General features: G+C 35.2%; 1 protein-coding gene across 1 annotated transcript; it reads right to left on the reverse strand.

Annotated features, from left to right (window-relative positions):
• Positions 1-9061: 9061 nt before the first annotated feature.
• LOC131077642 (pentatricopeptide repeat-containing protein At1g11290, chloroplastic) lies at positions 9062-10747 on the reverse strand. Its single transcript, XM_058015184.2, has one exon. It carries the CDS (start codon positions 10745-10747, stop codon positions 9062-9064), a length of 1686 nt encoding a protein of 561 aa, XP_057871167.2.
• Between the last annotated feature and the right edge of the window lie 10270 nt (positions 10748-21017).

A 21017-nucleotide genomic window follows, 5' to 3' on the forward strand; every position in this document is an offset into this window, starting at 1 on the left:
TGTGTGTGAGAGAGAGTGAGAGAGAAAACTTCATAAAAGAGTTTCATGAGAACGAGAGAAGCACCTCAAATAAATAGAGGTGAGAGAGGAGTTGCAAATATAACTCCAAGTCTAAGTATGCCATTTATCATCTCCAAGTCTAAGTATGCCATTTATCATCTTATATGTATGCCATTTATCATCTTATATGTGTGCAAGGTGTTACAATTCTCATAAGAATAAATCTACACATGAAAAAATGAATCCTACAGGTTGTCATATTTAAAGATACATCTTAGGTCGTTATCACAAAAAATTCAAGACATCGCCATACGAGTGGATCATCACTTTCAACATCAAAATTTGCATAAATTATAATGCTATAAATATGTCACAAGGTTCGCTGAATTTCAAGCATGCAATTTGAATTTTGGTGAACTTCAAGCTTATGTGGAAAATCCGTTAAAATTCACTTAGTATTCGTACCATGGAAAGTCTGGTATGTTATGTATTAAAATATATATTCGGAAAGCATTTTTTAGGGCTTTCTGAAAGTGTTTTTCAAGTTTCGAGATATTTTTCTGATAAAAGAATACGGATTCACAACAAAGAAAAACAAAAGTCATGAAGAGCTTTGTTCAAAATCGCAGTGCTTTTTAATTCATTCTGAATGAATCGTGAGCATATTTCTAGAACGTGAATATCTTTGGGTTGAAGGTAGAAAGGGAATGTTTCAAAGTTTTGAGAAATAGAGATCGAACCATTGCTAAGAGCAAAGCACTGTTGATCCATCAAGTTTTGTTGCACAACACCATCCATTATCGCCAGTGGTTGTCTAAATCCTTTCGTTCTTCCGCATTGGTCCTTCGGCTCCTGCATGCCTTTTCTTATAGTTCTCTCGAGTCGTGACCTTTTCCGCAACCATTAGGCATCCAAGCAGATCGTAGATTTTATTTTAGGTTTTTTTTTCCTATTATTTATTCCTTTCATAGTTTTTCTTTCATCTATATGATTATATCAAGTATTTAAATTTTTAACATAAATGTTCATAATGTCAAATCTTTTTTTTTTTTGATAAAAGTGGATAGAACCACTGAACTATATTAAATTTTAAAAAAAATTTACAGTGTCTGGTTCAAAAAGCACTGAAGGGAAAGAACCAATAAGAAAACCCTTTAGTATTGTTTAAGTAACACAAGCCTATTCTACCCAATACCAAATGCCATTGGCATAGTACATCAAAAAACAAATCCCAATTACATAAGCCGCATTAGATATAAAGGAAGCCGCCAATAGAAGCATATAGAAGGAAGATTAAAATATGGTCACTGAAGGATGCATATCCATTGCTGCCAAAAAACACCAGTCTGAACCACCCCTATCTATGAAACACAATTCTATAACCACTAGTTAGAATTATACCACATAGCAGAAATGAAACAATAATCAGACACCCTGTCAAAATAAACATTGCGATCAAGCATAGAAGAACCCACACCAAATAAGGAGGTTGATGAAGACTACAACTATGCCCTTCTTTACTTCAAATATTCCAAAACCGAGGAAGGGATCTCATCCACACTTACCTCCCGCATATTAGCATCACTGTCAATGGCTAAATTAACCAATAAATCTGCAATCTTATTCACTTCCCTATAACAGTGGGAAATCAAGAAGGAATCAAAAAGTCTAATTTTTGCAAAATATGATCAAGTATATATTGTAATTGCCAACAATTCGACTTCTTTTTCATGACACTTTGAATAATAACCATAGAATCACCCTCAATTATCAAGTCCTTAATTCCCAAAGATATTGCCATATCCAAACCAAAGGACAAAGCAAAGAATTTTGCACAATTGTTAGACTTGAAACCAATCGCATGACAACGAGCTTGAATAAATCTTACCTTATGATTATAAATTACCATACCTTCCCCTACCAAGCCAAGGTTCCCACGAGAAACACCATCAAAATTCAATTTAAAGTGCCCTTGCAGGGGAGGTTTCCAACAAGCAAAATTTCTCTTACTTATAGCATTAGTCTTATTTAAAATAGATCCATGAGAAGGTAAGACTAATAACATTCTCCAAACTCAAGTTACCCTACCTTCCCAATGAGAAAAAGAGGTAAGGGTTTCCAAATTCTTAGAGATAAAAGACAAAGCAACTTTAGAGATGGAAGATTCAATCCTCAATAAAACCTCAACCAAGTAAGAACTTGTTTGTTTAAAAATCCTATTATTACGCTCTAACCAAATATTCCAAATCACAATAGATGGAGAAATAATCTAAAGACATGCATAGAAAGATGAGGCAAACAGGAGAGGCCAGGCTCTAAAGTGGGAAAGGAGATCCTTACCAATAACAAAGGATAGATTAAGCTTTTCAAACAACCACTGCCAGCAAGCATAGGCAAAATCACAGTGAAGAAACAAGTGTGCAGAGGATTCTAAATTTTTATTACAAAAGACACAAGAAAATACTGCAGTAATACCCAACCTGTCCAACCTCATTCCTGTAAGGACCCTGTCCTGTACCGCTAACCAAGCAAAAGCACCAGCCTTTGGGAGGCAAGCCATATGCCAAAACAGCTTGTATGGCCAAGTAGATAAATCTTTAGCAACCAAGAGAGAATTATAGCCATCCTTAACTGTGTACTTACCAGAGATATTCCTTGTCCAAATAAGCTCATCGTCAGCATCAGAAAGAATTGTTACTTTGTTCGCCAACATCTTTTCATATTCCAATTTCACATTTTGATCAATATCTAAAAACTCAATTGATTTCCATTTTGCCACCTTAAGATTCCCACTATACTCAATTTCAAAATAATCAGCCACAAAGACACCCCAAAGGGAAGAAAGAGTGGAAATTAAAGGAGACCAATCCCTCAAGTTCACTAGAGGGGGATGTCCATTCCAAACTTCCTCCCAAAACTTGACCTTTCTACCATTATGTACAATCCATGAGAGATGAGGCAAAATCACTGATCTACATTTACATAGAAACTTCCAAATAGCTGAACCAGACGGTAAATTAGAAACTTGAAAAACATATTCTTTTGGTCCGTTATTTAAATATTTAGCCAACATAATCTGTGCCCAAAAGGAGAATGGTCTCTCATACAATTTCCAAACCAACTTAGCACCTAAGGCTAAATTCTGACTTTCTAGACTCCTAATGTCTGTGCCCCCAAGGTTTTTAGGCAAACAAACTTTATCCCATGCTACCAGAGGGAGTTTCTTCTTACCATCTTTATTATTACTCCAAAGAAAGGACCTAAGAGTATCTTGCAAACTAACAAGAGCCGCTTTCGGAGACTGCAAAACAGACATGAGATAAATAGGAACAGCATTTAGGACAGACTTAATAAGAACAATCTTACCAGCCAAAGATAACCATCTATGATTCCAGGATAGGATCCTTCTAGAGATAGCTGAAATGATCTTATCCCAAAACTCAACTCTATCCTGCTTAATGAAGAAAGGTATACCAAGATAAGAACAAGGAAGATTTCCATATGCAAATCCCCAAAAAATATTCAATCTATCCTGAACCAATTGTGAAGCATGAAGGAAAAAAATCTTTGACTTATCAACATTGACTCTCTGACCAGAAAAGGATGCATAATTTTGTATTATCCCCTTTATCACTCTTGCCTCACCCAAAGAGGCCTGACCAAATAACAAGGTATCATCTGCAAACAAGCAATGCGAAATGCTTTGTGGAACATTTTGAATCCTAATTCCCTTCCAAAGCCCTCCCAGCTTAGCGGCTCTTATAGCCCAACTGAACGTTTCAGCTAGAAGAATGAACAAGAAAGGAGATAGGGGATCCCCCTACCTCAAACCCATAGAAGAGGAGAAAAAACCACAAGGGGGGCCATTAATTAGAACCGAGAACCTTGCAGAAGAAATACAAGCACGAATCCATCTGACCCATGCCTTGGAAAAGCCCAATTTAAGTAGAACAACACACAATGCCACTCATTCTACTCTATCATATGCTTTCATCATATCTAATTTGAGGATCATGGCCAGGATTCTCTGAGTAGAAATAGAATGCAGAACCTCATGTGCCACTATAGCTCCCTCTGTTGTCTCCCTTCCTGGAACAAAACCACCTTGTTCTAAAGAAATGATCTTAGGTAGAATTTTAGCCAACCTTAAAGAAATAGCCTTGGTAAAAATCTTGTACAAAGTATTACATAAAGCAATAGGGCGAAAATCAACAAATGTCTTGGTAACCTCTTTTTAGGAATAATTGCAATCATTGTATTATTAAGCTCTTTCAAAACAAACCTATTCCTTCTAGTTTCCTCAAGGGCTAATAAAACATCATTTCCCACAAAATCCCAGCATTTCTGAAAAAATAAAGGAGTAAAGCCATCCGGTCCTGGAGCCTTATCAGGGTTCATTGCAAAAACAACATTCTTAACTTCATCCAAAGAAAAAGGAGACATCGACATTTTATTATCTTCCGAAGATACCAAAGAAGGAATATTAGAAGAAATGTTATTATGAAGATCTCCATGCTCCGAAGACAATAGTGACTTAAAAAACCTAACTGCCTCTGAAGCAATATCCTCCTGTTTTGTTAAAAGTCTGCCATTTGGACACTCAATACAAGATATCCTATTTTTACTTCTATTAATTTTTGTTGAAGAGTGAAATTTTTTTGTATTTCTATCACCATCTGAAAGCCAAATCTCCTTCGATTTCTGTCTCCAATAGATTTCTTCTCTGGACAAAACTTCTTCAAGCTCTACTTTTAGCAATTTTAGTTCATCAAAAACAAGAGGCACCATACCATGTTGAATCACATGTGAATTAAGACATTCAATCATATCTTGAATCCTCTGTTTTTCCTGAAAGATGTTCTTAAAATGCAAGATATTCCATTCTCTAATATTAAATTTCAAAAATCTCAACTTCTTAGCAATTTGAAACATTCTGAATCCAAAGCAATAAGGAGCAAAACTCCACCATTTTTTGAGCAAAGACAAAAAGGAAGAATCTCTAAACCACATAGATTCAAATTTAAAAGGTGACTTAAAAGGAGCTTTATCTTCCAGAATTGATAGGGAAATTGGAAAATGATCTGACTCCGAAACTAGAAGAATAGAGGAAAAACATTCGAACTCTGAATCAATCCAAACATCTGATAACAAAAAACGGTCTAACTTTTCCACAATCTGAGAAAAATTTCTTCGCATATTTGTCCATTTGAAAATCCCAATCTGAAACTGACAATCAAAAAGACCCATGTCCTTAATGAACATCCCAAAGTCTTCCATATTTTTTTTATTAGGAAGAATACCTCCTTTCTGTTCTCCCAAGTCAGTGATAGCATTAAAATCCACCCCAAAGATTATAAAGGGACCATGCCTTAAGGGGGAGGAAATTCTCTTAAGATCTCCCCATAATTTAGTCTTCCTTTGAATACCAGAAGGAGCATAAATATTAAAAAGCCAAAACTTAACCTTCGAAAGCTTGCTTTTAACTAAGGCCAACATCCAGTTTACAGTAGAAGCAACTAGCTCAACCTCAATGTTATAGTTATTCCAAAGCAATGCCAAACCCCCTGACGCACCACAAGCTGGAGAGGAGAGGAATTCCCACTTTCTCCAAGAAGAAAAAACCAAATCAGCAGACTCATTTGACAATTTTGTCTCTTGCAACATGAAAATATCACACTTAACTAAGTCCATCTGAGACTTAATTAAGCGCCTCTTGTTACATTCCAAGATATAATTCTCATTGCTCTTGAGGGGAGACCGAGGCTCCCCTCTTTCCTTTAGACAGAGAAGACTTTCCTTCTCCAAAACTACTTTGAAGATTCAATCTATAAAATTTAATGATGTTTTATAATTTTTTTAATAATATATGTCTATAACACTACAAATGAAAGTATTGTTTTGGTTAAATTAAATTGTTATTTAAAAATGTATCAATTATTATAATTAGATTTAATATTGGTATAGTTTATTTTTATAATTTTAATTTTTAATATTCATATTTAATAAATTAAATTGTCATATTTTAAAATAGTCAATTTAGATTTTAAACTATTTATATATAAAATTTAAGTATTAAATTAAATTTAACAAATAAATTAAGAATTTAACATATTTAAGGGTAAAGATTTCACCATCCTTCACCTGCGCCTTTACAACTTCCACCTTGCCCTCTGCCCACCCCGTTGCACTCCCCTGAAGAGGTTAGAACCCTCAAGAAAGTCAGAATCCAGGAGATTGATTGAGACATGGAAATCACTAACGAAACCAACACCCCCCACCACTCAAGCAGACTCGCCTCTAAACCCTCGGAAAAACCTCTAAGAGACCCCTCCTCCTCGCATGACACTGGGAACTCAAGCCCAACTGATAATGAGGTTCTATTCCACCCTAACCTGACCCCCCACTCTGTCAGTTCCACCCATGCCTCTGAAAACCCCACAATTTCTAAGAGTCTAAAGCCTAGCCCAAAGTCCCAAACAAATTCCCCCTCCCCGACTCTCATGTTTGAGAAATTGATGGTTGTGGAGGAGGCGAGTAGCATAAAGGAGGAGGATGACAACAACCTAGCGGAGCTGGAGAAAAAAGTGGAGGCCCTGTCTGGTAATGTGCAGGATATCACCAGCAGGCTGGAGGTTGTGGAAACCAAAATGCATGATGTTTCTAAATTTGCGTTGAATGTGATGCATTGTTCAGCTACCACTCTGTGCCTTATGCAGGAAAGTGCTTCCAAAGGCAAGGACGACGAAGACTACAAGGCCATGTTCAAATTCCTCACAAAGGAATGGGCAAGAAAGCTCCTCCCCAAGAGGAGCCACGAGAAAAAGAAATGATTTGTCTCTATGCTGTGGAAGGTTGGATTTTTGTCTGCTCCTAGCAGCCTGCGGGGGGATAGCTTTAGTCTATGTTTTTATTTGAACTTTTATGCTTACTACCCTGCTTGGCATATGTCTAAAATTTTGTTTAATACTATTTTATATCTGCTAAACTTACGTAGAATGATCATAGTTTTTTATAGAAGTAAAGGGCTGTAACTCTGTTGATATTATGCTGACAATGGTTCTGCCACCGTTTTCCTTGTTGTTCCAATGGGTCAGCCCCCTTATTTTTTGGCTGCTTTTAATATCAAAAACAATTATTTTAAATTCAACACAGACAAATTTAATGTCAATTTTTTTTTCGAATTATTTTACTCCTACAAAACTTCATCCAAATTTTATTGTAGCTGAATCCAAATCTTGTGACTTAGGCTATAATTATAACATGCATCATCATTCCAAAGGATAGATTCTGCATGATTCATGCTAGGAAACATAGAACTTCTAACTCTTGCATAGTCGCCAAAGGTGTTCCTCAAACACCACAATTTTCCAAATCAGATATAACAAGTGAATGCAAGCAAAATTCATAGGCCTGTAGGCCTACGGAATAAAATCATGAAAATCCATTAGGTTCACACCAATCCAGAAGCTCGGAATAGTTAGATCCATTCCCCATAGCTGTTTGTGCATACTTCCTTACACATATCTTGTATGTAACTCAGCTGATATTGATTTAGGTCTATCTGAAGTTTGAACCATCATGTTCTAGGCTTAGATTAACATTTAGTGAGGGAAGAAAATAATTCTATAACTTAGGGTTTCCTTTCCCCTTGCAATATTTAGTAAGATTGAAATCTAAAGCAATAGTTTTTAGTATATTCGATTCATAAATCTATCTCTGTATCTTTACATTCAGGAGATTGTTCTCCCACAAATTCTTCCAATCAATCCCAACAGTATACACTAAATCTCCATAACATCCTTAGCAGATCGATCGTAAAACTTATTTGATGCCTTACTGTTGATAACATGTTTAAGCTACCCGAAATGCAAGGGCATTATTTAAAGCTTGCTTTACTTACAATGATCAATAATCCTCCAAAGATGGAAACTTTTGAGGCTGCACCGGGTGCATATCTAAAACTTTGTCTATCAGCACTCATATTGTAGCAGACTGTGTTTAATAAATAATTAATAACTAAACTCACATTGTAACATTGACTGTGTTTACCCATATTGTAGCATTGATTGTGTTTAATAATTAATTAATAATTAAAATATAAAAGTGTTTATTTTTCAATTAATTATTAATTTGCTCTGACTAGACTGATGGTGACTATAAATATAGATATCTCGGAACAATTTTTAGCAGAGAAATCTAGAGATTCATTTTTTATCACTATGGTACTATCCAATAAATTTGTGAACCTGTGCTGGTTGTATACTTGACCTTTCGCTGTACAAAATGCAGGTCGTCAATTTCCTCTTGCTGAAATTACAGCAATGGTTGACATCCCTTATAAAACATTTTAAGGAACAACGATGTTGTTCAGCACATCCTTTTCAAATTTTTGCCTTTTAAAACTAGGGCCAAAATTTACCATTTTTGTAATGTTCATGAAATGATAGGGGATTGGTAAGCTGTATCCCTGGGAGCAAAATGTCTCAGGTTCGAGTCATGAGAAGAAATTTTATCACTCTTCAACTAGAAAGAATTTGCTGGTTATACTTAACCCAATGTTGTAGGTGCGTTTGGTTGCAGAGTGACAATGTGCACACTCAAAGATCTTTTGACATGGATGCTGTGCAGCCCAGCATGATTCCAATGAAAAAATTGGGCTGACTGCAAGTCCCAGGCACTTTTGGGCAGATGAGTTGCCACTCAGAGGCCCCTTAGTCCAACCGAAGTTTTGTGGACTTGTTTCCCAGTTCCATAAATGAAGATGATCTTAGATTAGTAAGTAGGCTTCTTACTATGAGGAAAAACAAGTTTTTCCATGCAGACCCTCAAGAGAATACAAATCTATCTTAAAATTCCAAGACTTTGGCAGATGAATTGCCACTCAGAGGCCCTTTAGTCCAACCGAAGTTTTGTGGACTTCTTTCCCAGTTCCATAAATGAAGATGATCTTAGATTAGTAAGTAGCTTCTTACTATGAGGAAAAACAAGTTTTTCCATGCAAACCCTCAAGAGGATACAAATCTATCTTAATATTCCAAGACACATTATAGGTTCCACGCATTCATATGGGACACCCTTCTCCTACAAAGAAAGCATGCACCTGCTTATTGATCACAATCCAACTACGTCCAGGTGTCTTTTTCAAACACCTATCTTTCATCATCTTCCTCGCCTTTGCAATGTCACTCCACCTGCCAGCTGCTGCATAGATATTTGTTAAAAGCACGTAAGGTGCAGGATTTGTTGGCTCCAACTTCAAGATATGTTCAGCCACACTTTCTGCAAGCTCTACATTGTTATGAACTCTACAGGCACTGAGCAAACAAATCCACACAATAGCATCAGGTTTTATTGGCATTTCGCTTATGAAGTCCCGAGCTTCCTCCAGACGGCCAGCACGTCCAAGGAGATCAACCATGCATCTATAGTGCTCCATTTTAGGTACGAGATTGTAATTTTCACTCATTGAAGTAAAACATTGGCAACCCTCTTCCACTAAGCCTGCTCGGCTGCAGGCGGAGAGAACATTAACGAAAGTGATATGGTCCGGGCTGGTGCCATTGAGCTTCATTTCCTCAAACAGTTTGAGGGCTTCCTTGGCATAGCCATGCATGGCATATCCTCCAATCAGAGCTGACCAAGAGACAACATTCCTTTGAGGCATTCTGTCAAACACTTCCCGTGCCTTCTGTATACTCCCGCATTTTGCATACATATCTATTACAGCATTCACCACAGAAACATCCGACTGAAGCTTACTTGTCATTATCTTTCCATGCATCTGCATGCCCTGATCCAGAGCTGCCAGATTTGCGCATACTGAGAGAATGCTTAAGAAGGTATTTGAGTTGGGCTGCACACCTGAGGATTGCATCTGATCGAAGAGCTTAAGAGCCTCATCACCATGCTCATTAAGCGCGAATCCTGCAATCATTGCATTCCAGGAGACAATGGTCTTGTGAGGCATTTGGTTGAAGAGCTTTACTGCCTGGTCAGCGTATCCATTCTGCCCAAGTCCTGCAATCATCCCTGTCCAAGAGAAGACATCTCTCTGAGGCATCTTCTGGAATAACTCTAGCGCCTGATTAACGAGCCCATTCTGCGCATATCCTGTAATCATGGCATTCCACGTAACCACATCTCGATGAGGCATTTTGTCAAACAATTGTTGTGCCTTCTCTATGCTCCTGCATTTTGCATACATGTCGATGAGAGCCGTAGCGACCACCACATCAAACTCAAACCCTTTTCTCAGAATCTGTTCATGGAGTTCCACACCCTGGTCTAGCAATGCCATGTTGGCACATGTCAACAGGATGCTGGCATATGTATACTGGTTGGGTTGGACACCTGTGCTCTGCATTTTTTGAAACAGTTTCAATGCCTCCTCAGCAGGTCCCTGCCTTGAATAAGCAGCAATGACAACAGTCCATGAGCAGACATCTCGTTGAGGCATTTTGTCAAACACTTTGCGAGCATCAGCCAAATTCGCGCACTTCACATACATGTTGATGAGCGTGTTCCATAACAGCCTTCTGTCTGTGAAACCCCTCTTGTAGATGTGGGCATGGATGATTTTTCCTTGCTGCAAGGTTTTCTTGTGAACGCACGACTGCAAGAGAGAGACAAAGCTACAATAATCTATTTGAGCTTCTGTAATATGTAGGGCATCCTTGAAATCGCCCTGCTTTTCTAAGCCATTAATCTGCTTCCTCAGATTGCTTACAGCTATGCTATGCATAGTCATTGCTCGAACCTAATCATCATTGAAATCAATACATGTTTGCTCACAGCAGCTGTACCAAGATTAGCGGCTGAAGAAAAGTTGTGTGTCAAGTAATTATCTTACATAAACACCATGGAAATACCCCTTTATGATCAAAATGAATTAGGTGAAGAGCATCAGTAGTTGAGCATGTACCAATTGTTGTGAGGGTTGTTTATATCTTTTGTTCCAAAAATTGAACAAATAAAATCTATTGTTAGAAACATAAAATATCAATTTTTGTTAGGAAATGTACCAATAGTTGTTAGGAAATGTACTAATATTGTAAAAAGTAACCAATCAGGTGATGTCATATCAGCTGCACAACTATTGGGGTTTCTTTTGCATGCCTATTGGTCTCACCTTTTTTTTGGGCTGTTTTGGACACCTTGGCAAAAAGCATGCTGATGTGGCACCATACTTGATGATGTGGTGTTGAAAGCTTAGTTATAAGAAGGGGACCTGTCAAGTAAGCTGCTGTAAAAAATTGGGAGTGATTTAAAATTTCCACATAGGATTTTGAGAAGCGCGAAGTTAGGGTGCTCAACTAGTGGTGCTCTTCCCCTATCTAAGAATTATGTTAATAGGGAAAGGTACTAGTAGTGAACATAATTTCAATAGTGGACAGTTTTTAGTCAATTCAACCTCTCGTTACCAGATCTTAAAGGAGCTCGAAAAATTGATAATGAAAAGTTCATTAATAAATATCACATGTACCAATAGTGGATAATTTTTTAACTTTTTTTAATCATAAGTAGCTCATTTGTGCCCCACTACTCGTCCATTTATGCACCACTACTGGAACATTTGTGCATAACTACGGGGGCATTTGTCCACTACTACTGGACTACTACTAGCTATTTTGAGTTATCTAGTATTGGCACAAAGGTGATTATGTATCAGACGACTCTTTGAAATGACCACTTTTTGACCTTTGCGCACATAATGAATTCCACAGTGTGCATCGTTACTATCTAGAAGCCAGATCCTTCGTTATAAGCAGTTAAGTTGTATACAGAGAGCAAAAAAAAAAATCAAAATCCGATGTACGGTTTGATAGTTCTAGGTGTGCAAAGTTAGCTATGTCCACTATTGGTACGCTTCAACTAGTTAACGGTTTTTTTTTGGCAACAATGGAAATAGTTGATACGCATCTCTGCAAGTTCTAATTAAACTCAGATTCAAAGCTTCAGCTTAGCCTGCTCCATATGATGATTACAGATGCCCTTTTAGAAGAAAATATTTATATATTCTTCAAATTTGAATTAAACAAAGAGAAGCTTTTCTTCAAGAAGGACAAACACCAATGTCCAAGTTAAGGTAAGTCAATGGGCTAAGGGCAGGTTTCCATGTGGCTACTTAGCTTATTTCATAGATTTTGTGGCCTCATAGAATAAAATTGCAGGTTGTTTTTAAGCAATCCTCTTATATGTTTTTTTTTAAAATGAATTTTTTGTTAGAGAAAGTTTTAAATGAAATTATTAATAATATTTCTTGCAATTAAAATTTGAAAGTAAAATTGTAAACCAAATAAAAAATAAATAAAAATGGTGAACCCACATGTTATTTTTTTCAATAAGCAAGCGTTGCTTATTTTCAGCCTTTTTTTTATTCAAAGCTTCTTTTTAGCATTTAAGTATTTGAAATCTTGGAGGAGGTAAAGTATTTACACCTTACTAGGTGTCCCATGCATGAAAAAAGATGTAGTTCCATATCCATATCCATAGACTAGCAACCATACTTCAACATAAATGGATATGTTTGAGAAGTCTTAAAAGGTGATTTATGGGTCTATAAGCAAATAAGTGTTATGTTCAATGTAGTTATTCATGGACGTGTCATTTTAGATTGTTGGTGTGAAATAAATCATATTGAGTTTGGACAATAAGCAACACTCAATAGCACATTCACAATGTGTTGACCATTCGACCACCATTAAGTATTGTGGGCTTCGTGTTATAAAATCTCATGACTTCTTGCCATTTGGTTGGTAAAGTCTTTTGTCAAGGATATCGATGTAGATTGACATGTAGGTATTATGGCTATACCTTTGATAAATCCTAGACCAATGGTAATAGTTTTAATAGAATATTAATTAATTTGTAATTGACATGCATGCCCCTCCTAGATATTTTTAGAGGCACGTATATGCACTATCCTTTAAAGTCCTTATCATTCCCAAAAAACTACACATTAAGGTTCAAAATATGAAAGTGAGATAATTAATGTGGATTTGTCTCAATTCTTTTAAATGTATATAACCACTTGGAAAGTTGGGAACAAGAATGACACTATTCTCCAATAATCTCATTTTTTCTCAATTATTTTTTTCTGTTGAGTGTATTTTAAAAAAAATTAAATTAGCAGGCTTCAATGAGAGTCATTTTAAAATGAGTTTTATTGTTCATGTAGATTAGTGGTATCAATTGCAATGTCCAATTAACCAAAATTTAGCAAAATTATTGCTCTCATTATGGCTTCTTAGTATTTGTGGGTTTTTTATTCAAAACTTTTATACCATATTTATGTTATACCTAGTCTTGTGTTTTCTTGTGTGTATGCTAAATATTAACCTCCTTGTAAACCTTGAATGATCCAACCACTAACCTAGATCTACAAATTAATTCAACAAACAATCAATTGAAATCTACCATCCATGCAAATAACATAAAATAGTCAAATATACCTTCATGCACATTGTAGGCTTGTATCCATTGTCTTCCTATCCTCCAAGATCTTGTTTTGATGATGGATGCTCTTAGCTATGTAGCACATGCACAAGAGGTCATGAAGAAATGGACGTGGTTGCTTGATGAGGTAAGTTATGATGCAAAGAAGATATGATGATGCATGATCCTAGAATTATTTCCGAGAGTGTAAGTGTTCAAATAATTGCTTGATTGATTAAAATTGAAGGAAGAAACATCTTTTATAGAAATCTCAAAGAGAACCAAGGGCTTAGATTAAAAGTTTAAAAGATGAATGCTTGTCATCACATAGTTAGAAGAGAATCAATAGGATCAAGTTGTAGGTAAAGATAAAGGGAGGAGATTGAGTGATAGGTGGGAGTGAATAAGATAAAGCGGTTAATTTGAAATAAAGGGATAAGATTGAGCAGTGGATTGACTTTTAGATGTGGGCATTAAAGAAAGGACAAAGGTGAAGGAAGAGGAATATGACACTTGTCACATGCCTACAAATTTAGATTGTGATCCATGTGAACAAGTTGAGGGCTAAAATTAAAGAAGAAAAAGGTAATGAATTAATTAAATAAATATTTAATTAATAGACGAAAGGCTAAATAAATAAAATAAAAATTTATTTAATTTAGGAGAGGAGGTGGGATTTAAATTAGAAAGAAAAGGCTTAGTGAATTAATTAAATAGACAAAAATATTTAATTGATTAAAAGTAGAAAAGGCTACAAAATTAATTAAATAAATAAAAATGTTTATTTAATTAATAGTGGAAAAGGTTAATGAATTAATTAAATAAATAAAAATATTTATTTAACTAATAGAGGACATTAAGATAAAATAATTAAATAAATAATAAATATATATTTAATTAGGGAAGGTCAATTTTAGGTGTCTACAGACTATAGTCATTTTGCATTCTAATTGAGCTTATAAGTGAAGAGGATGGTGTCTATGAACTACTTTTGGATTCATATGTTTTGGAGGAGATTCTTAGTGCATGTTTTTCAAAGAGGGACAATCATAGTCAAAACTTTAATTATATTAGTGAAATTGTTTATCTTGTACGACTAGTGTCAATTTGAGTAGTGATAGGGAGGTGGAGACAATGTTGGAATTTAATGGTTGACCATTCTTAGTTTCTTGTGTGTTGTGAAGTTGCTTCTATTTCTTTGAGATTTTTTTTTAAAGAAGTCAACAACATCTAAATAATTTTAACATGTAGGAAAAAAATTTATACAAACAATACAAACTCAATTTTTTTCTAAATGATGAACTACATCCAATTAATAGGAAAATGAAGTAAACATCAATGGATTAAGTAGACACAAGTAGGAAGAGAGAAATGCCAATCTTTATAGAATATTGACAACATAATTTATTTTCTAAATCATTATAGATTATTTCTACTCGATAATATCCATAAGCAATCTAATTAGCTCTAGTATATCTGAAGACAAGAAGATAAGCAAGGGATGGAACATAAAGATAATAATATAATAATTAAATCTTTTACCTTGTTTATTTTTTACTCCCCCCAAATTGAGAAGAGTACACCTAATGCTCCACTTGATGTGCTCTTATTGATAAGTTGATGGATAGTGGAATGTGGTTTCTTAGTAAACCAACAACATGATGTTGAGATTATGATGGTAGATCAACAAAATGGTAGCATAATGATAGCATAAAAGTAGAAGATCAAATGCATATTTTGATGATAGCATAAGAGGATCATATGAATGATATGAAAGGCTTATAGTTTATAATTTTTTCATAGGAAATTGGGATGCATTGATTGATGGAGGGTTAAGATTTGAAGATGAAGTCATGGATTAAAGGCTTAGCCATATTACAAGTGTTACAAGGAAATGAGTAGGTGTACGAGTACTACATGTGTAAGAGGTAGGATGGCTACACATTGTAAGAATGATTCTCACACATGTGTTAAAAAGGAGTAAGGTAAGTGGGCATGCTCACACATACATTTCATGTGATGGCAAGTTCAAATTTTTATCCATTTAGATGGATTTAAAGCTTGGAATTACATGGAAGAGGATTAAAGGTATTAGGGTTTAGGTAGATTCATAGCAAACACAAATTAACAGTTATATGCAAATACGAATGAATGAAGATGAAGAAAAGTACACAACACAAATAACACAAAGATTTAACGTGGTTCACCCAAGATGGGCTACATCCACAAAACACAGATGTTTAATCTTTTCTTATTATCCAATAAAACAGTACAACACCATTACAATGACTTTAACATTCCAGTCGCTTATAACATGCAATTTTTAGGGAAACATACAAAGTCGGATAAAATCAACCCTAACCCTAAAAGAAATTTCTCCTAATATTTTCCTTGTACTTGTATTCTTTTACTCGTACTCGTATTCTCATAAATATGTTAATTTTTAAGGTGGAGGGAGGGGGGAAGTGGGGAAGGGCATACATATTCTACTTACTTCTACATTCTTACATTTAACATGTCTACTTTTTGCCTACAGTGGTGCATGTCTATATTTCACCTACAATGTTGCTTCTCTCTTTTTCACCTACAATGATATATGTCTATCTCTTGCCTGTCATGATGACCATCTATTTTTTGTCTGCTATGGTGAGTGTTTATTTTTGTCCCCTGTTGTGCTTATCAAAATAAATTTCATGTTTGTAGTGAATTTTTTCTATGGAATTGAGGTTGGTCTAACCTAGTGTTTATTTATCTCTATCAACAATGGCTCTCTTCCATAGTGAAGTTGGTTCTATTGAGCATATTATTCGATAGTGGATTTATTTCATAGTGAGGTTGGTGCTACTTATCTTTGATCACCTAGCATAACACAAATTGATAGACCATGATCTATATTTTTAATTATAATTTGGTAGTGGCTTTCCTTTGTAGTGAGGTTGGTGCTACTGACATTTGATCACCTAGCATGACATTTGATTAGCTAGCTAGACTATGATTTTTTTTTTTTAATCATTTTTATCTGGATGACCCCTAGCAATAGATCAAGCTAGTACCTATGTCATGTATTGTCTCTTCGAAATTGGTTGCTTCTCTATCTTTTGGGTACATTCTTCTTGGAAGCAATCAATCATCAAAATCTTCTTTTATTTTTAGAATTCGTCTATGTGTTATTTCTTGTTATTTGTGGACGATGCATAGTATTAAGACAACCTTTTAAATGAAGGTCTCTTTTACTCTGTTGACTCGAAATTTTTACTTTGTTTGTTTGTGTTATTTTTCCTTTTTGTATATGTTGTCCATGTTATTTTCTAGATATATCTATATATTTATCATATTCTAACCTAATAGCTTTGTAATGTTCATGTTCTAACCTTGTTGTCTTGTGCATAATTTTTTTTGTCTAATACATCTTTCTTGTAGGTCTTCATCCCAAGGGCATGCTTCCTTGAATTGAACAATTGTTTGCTTTCTCTACAATATCCTTTTGGCATCATATTTTTATTTATTTTGAGTATATTTACTTTAGTGTGCATATTAATGTTGATTCATAAGCTCACTAAAGTGGGGGCAAAATTTAGAGTTGAAAGAAGCATACCCCTTTGCAAATTCACCTATATTTTTGTAGCCACTTCAGTGTCCATTCTCTTAGCATTTTAGTAGGCTCATTTCAGGCCTTGCATTATCATTTTCCTGCTTGGGATGCTCAAGACACCTTTTTGAAGCAGCTGCCTTTCAACATCACATTTGCATTAACATCTTTCTCTTGCCACTCATCATTTTTTAGCATGATTTGTCTAGGCACTAACATGTCATGCACACGTCTGCATGCTACTTGTCATATGACATCTTAACATTCAAATCTCAATTTTGAATGTTTTGACACTTATCACCTACCCAAGTCGGTGGAAATGACTCAAAATATTCCAAAATGACTTGACAACCCTCTTTTTCCCTCTCATTCTCACTTTTAAAGATATATTTCCACTTCTTGCAATCTCTCTTGAATCCTCACATAATCTCTCTTGAAATCCCTTGTGTTATCCTAGCTTTTGCAACTCTCTTGGCTTCCTCAAGCCTTTCTGGTAATATCTCTCTTATATCTTTGAGCATTCTAAGCTTTATCACATCCCTTGTTTATATATAAATCATTTACCAATGTCTATTTATGGTTTTTTCCCTCTATCTATCTGGTTGATATGGAGGTGGAAACACCAAAACAAGGACTTGACTTTGGCAAGTCTCCAAATAGCCCCAAACGTTTTTCATCTTCTTCTTGTGTGTAGGTTTATTAGAATCATTGGAATGCACAAGGGTTTTCTTATGCTTGATTTATTTTATTTCTATTCATTTATGTTTATATTTATTATCTAGTATTCATTGCCATATTTCTAACTTCTAGGTTTTGCAGGTTATCTAAAGCACAAAGTTAGGTTTTCTCCATTTTTAATTCTTCTTTTTTGCGTACATCCATTTGAGATACAATGTGTTTTACAAACATATATGTGACACATTATTGTATTTGGTCAAGGTGCTCATATTTGGACCGACACTTTGTCGTATATACTTTCCTCTTATGTATCCAAAATCTTCATTTTCTTTACCTATAATTAGATATCTTCACTAATCCAGCTAGTTGGAGATATCTAAATGTATGAAGTGAAATTTGTTCTCAAAGGAGTATATTTTTCCTTTTTTAAAGTTATATTTCCTCCATTACAATTTCATCTATGAATAGCTGGTGAGAGATTGAAAAGATAATTGTGCAATTGAGAGGTCATTCCATTGTTTAAGGGTCACCTTGTGGGTTGTTCCCAGGTACTTAGTGCTTATTCTATATTGATGAAAAAAGAAGGTAAGATTAGGTCCCCTTTACTGATGCCTTTTTTTCCTTTAAATAAACTGCATGGAGATCTATTAATTGTTGGAAGTATGTGTTGATGTAGTTGTCATTGATGTCAAACTTTTGTTCTAGATAGTTGTTGGTCTGGAATGTCTCTAGTGCAAAGATATCTTGTTGTGTTTGTGTTGTGGTTATTCTATTGGTTGTTCCGGAAGTGTTTGGGTCCGGAAAGTATTCCTAATGTTCTTTGATGTCATTATCTTCTTTGGTTATGTTTTCGACATTATGGATGAGTTAGTTTTGAGGTCCGGAAATATTTTTGTGTTCTCTAGAAGTTGTGCTATATTTCATAGCATGTTGTGATATTATATGTTATACCTATCTTTGAGTCTAGATATGATTTGTAGAAGGTTATTTGATATGTTATGGGTCTCACCATAGCATGTGGAGATCTAGATAAGATTAGTCTGCAGTGGAGAGTTTGTTTCGACCGTTAATTATCTATAAGGATGTGTGGTGTGCTGAGATGTTGGAGATTTTGTTCTAGTGATTATGAATTGGTGGATTGAGCTTAGGAAGATGTGTTTCGGTCCTCTCTTTCTCCTGGAGTGGATCAATGTGTGTATTTTTAGTCCAAAAGGTGTATTGTGGATCAACGTGTGTATTTTTAGTCTAGAAGGTTTTTGTTCCAGTGATTATGAATTGGTGGATTGAGCTTAGGAAGATGTGTTTTGGTCCTCTCTTTCTCCTGGAGTGGATCAACGTGTGTATTTTTAGTTCGGAAGGTGTATTGTGTTTCAGGCCAACTCGCTTCAAGATTTAATGAGGTATCTTGTATATAAAGGATGTATGCACGATTAAGTTGTATGGATGAAAGTAAGAGGATGAGAGGAAGTATGTGATGTGAAGATAATCAACAAAATTCAAAGAAAAGAACAAGAGGTGTATGCAACCTATTTGAGACTGTGGCAGAGATATGAGACAGAGTATTGATAGATGAGGTCTAAGTTATGTGTGTTAATATTGGTCGCTTGATGCATAATTGAAAGACAACTTCATGATTAGGAGATCCTTCTTTTCAAATTATTTTGTATATTGCCCTATTGTAGTTAGCATCATGTTTGCAAGTCCTCTTTTTGTATCTTGCCCCAATAGAAATTAGCCTTGGTTTTCAAGTCCAAAGTAGTGAGCTCATTCATTGTAATCTGATATACATAGTGGATATATTTTGTGGGCAAGTGCTCATACTAGTTTTTCCTTGTTTAGGTTTTTGACATAAAAAATTTTGGTGTTCATGTGTTGGATATGTTTTGTTAATTAATTGTTTATGTGCTGCATCAATTTTTGTTCAAGACTGATTCTACCCCCCTCTCAGTCTTGCCTTGGGTTCAACAATTGGTATTAGAGAAAGGTTTATCTTGAGTAAGCTTAACCGCTTGAGGTAGATTTGGTATAGTGCAAGACGTGCATTACAAGGTTCCAATCTTTGATAGTATAAACTTTTTGTACTGGAAGGAGAGAATGGAATCACATTTGGAGACATTATAGAATGAAACATGGGAAATCATTCAGACCGAATATACACCCCTGCAAGGTGGTCCTCAAACGCTGGATGAGATAAAATTAAAGGAGACTCTTGCAAAATCTAGAGCTACAGTTTTCAATTGTATAAGTGATTCAATGTTTGGAAGAGTAAAAGGATTGAAAGAAGCTAAAGCTATGTGGAACAAGCTATGTTTGGAATTTGAAGGAGATCCGAAGACAAAATGGGCTAGGCTAATGAATTTGAAGAAGTATGAATGTTTGAGGATGCTTGAAGATGAAGGTGTTGAGAACTATTTGAAGGAGTTCCCGTTAAGTATGTTCAAAAGCATCATTCAAAAAATAAAATAATTGGAGACAAGACAAAAGGTTTTCAGATAAGAAGGAAGATTGCATAAGCTCAAGAACAAGCCAATTATTGTTTTCTATCAATAAATGAACTAAAGACTTATGAGGAAGCAAGTAAATATGAGAGTTGGGTAAAGACAATGGAAGAAGAACTAATTAAATACAGAAGAACAAGACTTGGGAGCTGGTACCTAGATTGGTGGACAAGAATGTGATAGGAACTAAATGGGTATTCGGGAACAAGCTAAATGAGAAAGGGGAAGTTACAACGAATAAAGAAAGAGTTGTATGTAAAGAATATTCTCAGGTGGAAGGCATAGACTTTGAAGAAACTTTTTCTCCGATAGAAAGGATGGAAGCTATACGTATGCTTCTTGCATTTTCTACTTATAAGAACTTTAGAGTTTATCAGATGGATGTCAAGTCAATTTTTTTAAATGGAGATCTAGAAGAAGAGGTATACATTGAGCAATCAAATGGGTTCAGACTGATAAAAGATCTGGATATGGTGTGCAAACTAAAGAAGGCATTGTATGGACTCAAACAGGCACTCAGGGCCCGGTATGCAAGATTAGACAGGTATTTGCCATGACATAATTTCAAGAAAGCTACAATAGATAGTAATCTTTATTTAAAGATTGATGAAGATAAATTATTGATTGTTATAGTTTGTTAATGACATTATATTTTGAGGAGATGATAGCTTATGTAAAGAGTATACTAAAGAGATGCAGAAAGAATTTGAAATGTCAATGATTGGTGAGTTGTCTTTCTTTCTCAGGTTACAAGTTATTCAATCTAAAGATGGAATTTTTATCTCACAAAGTAAGTATGTGAAAGAGATGTTGAAGAA

This window comes from Cryptomeria japonica, chromosome 6, assembly GCF_030272615.1.
Source record: "Cryptomeria japonica chromosome 6, Sugi_1.0, whole genome shotgun sequence".
In the NCBI taxonomy this organism is placed as follows: Eukaryota; Viridiplantae; Streptophyta; class Pinopsida; order Cupressales; family Cupressaceae; genus Cryptomeria; species Cryptomeria japonica.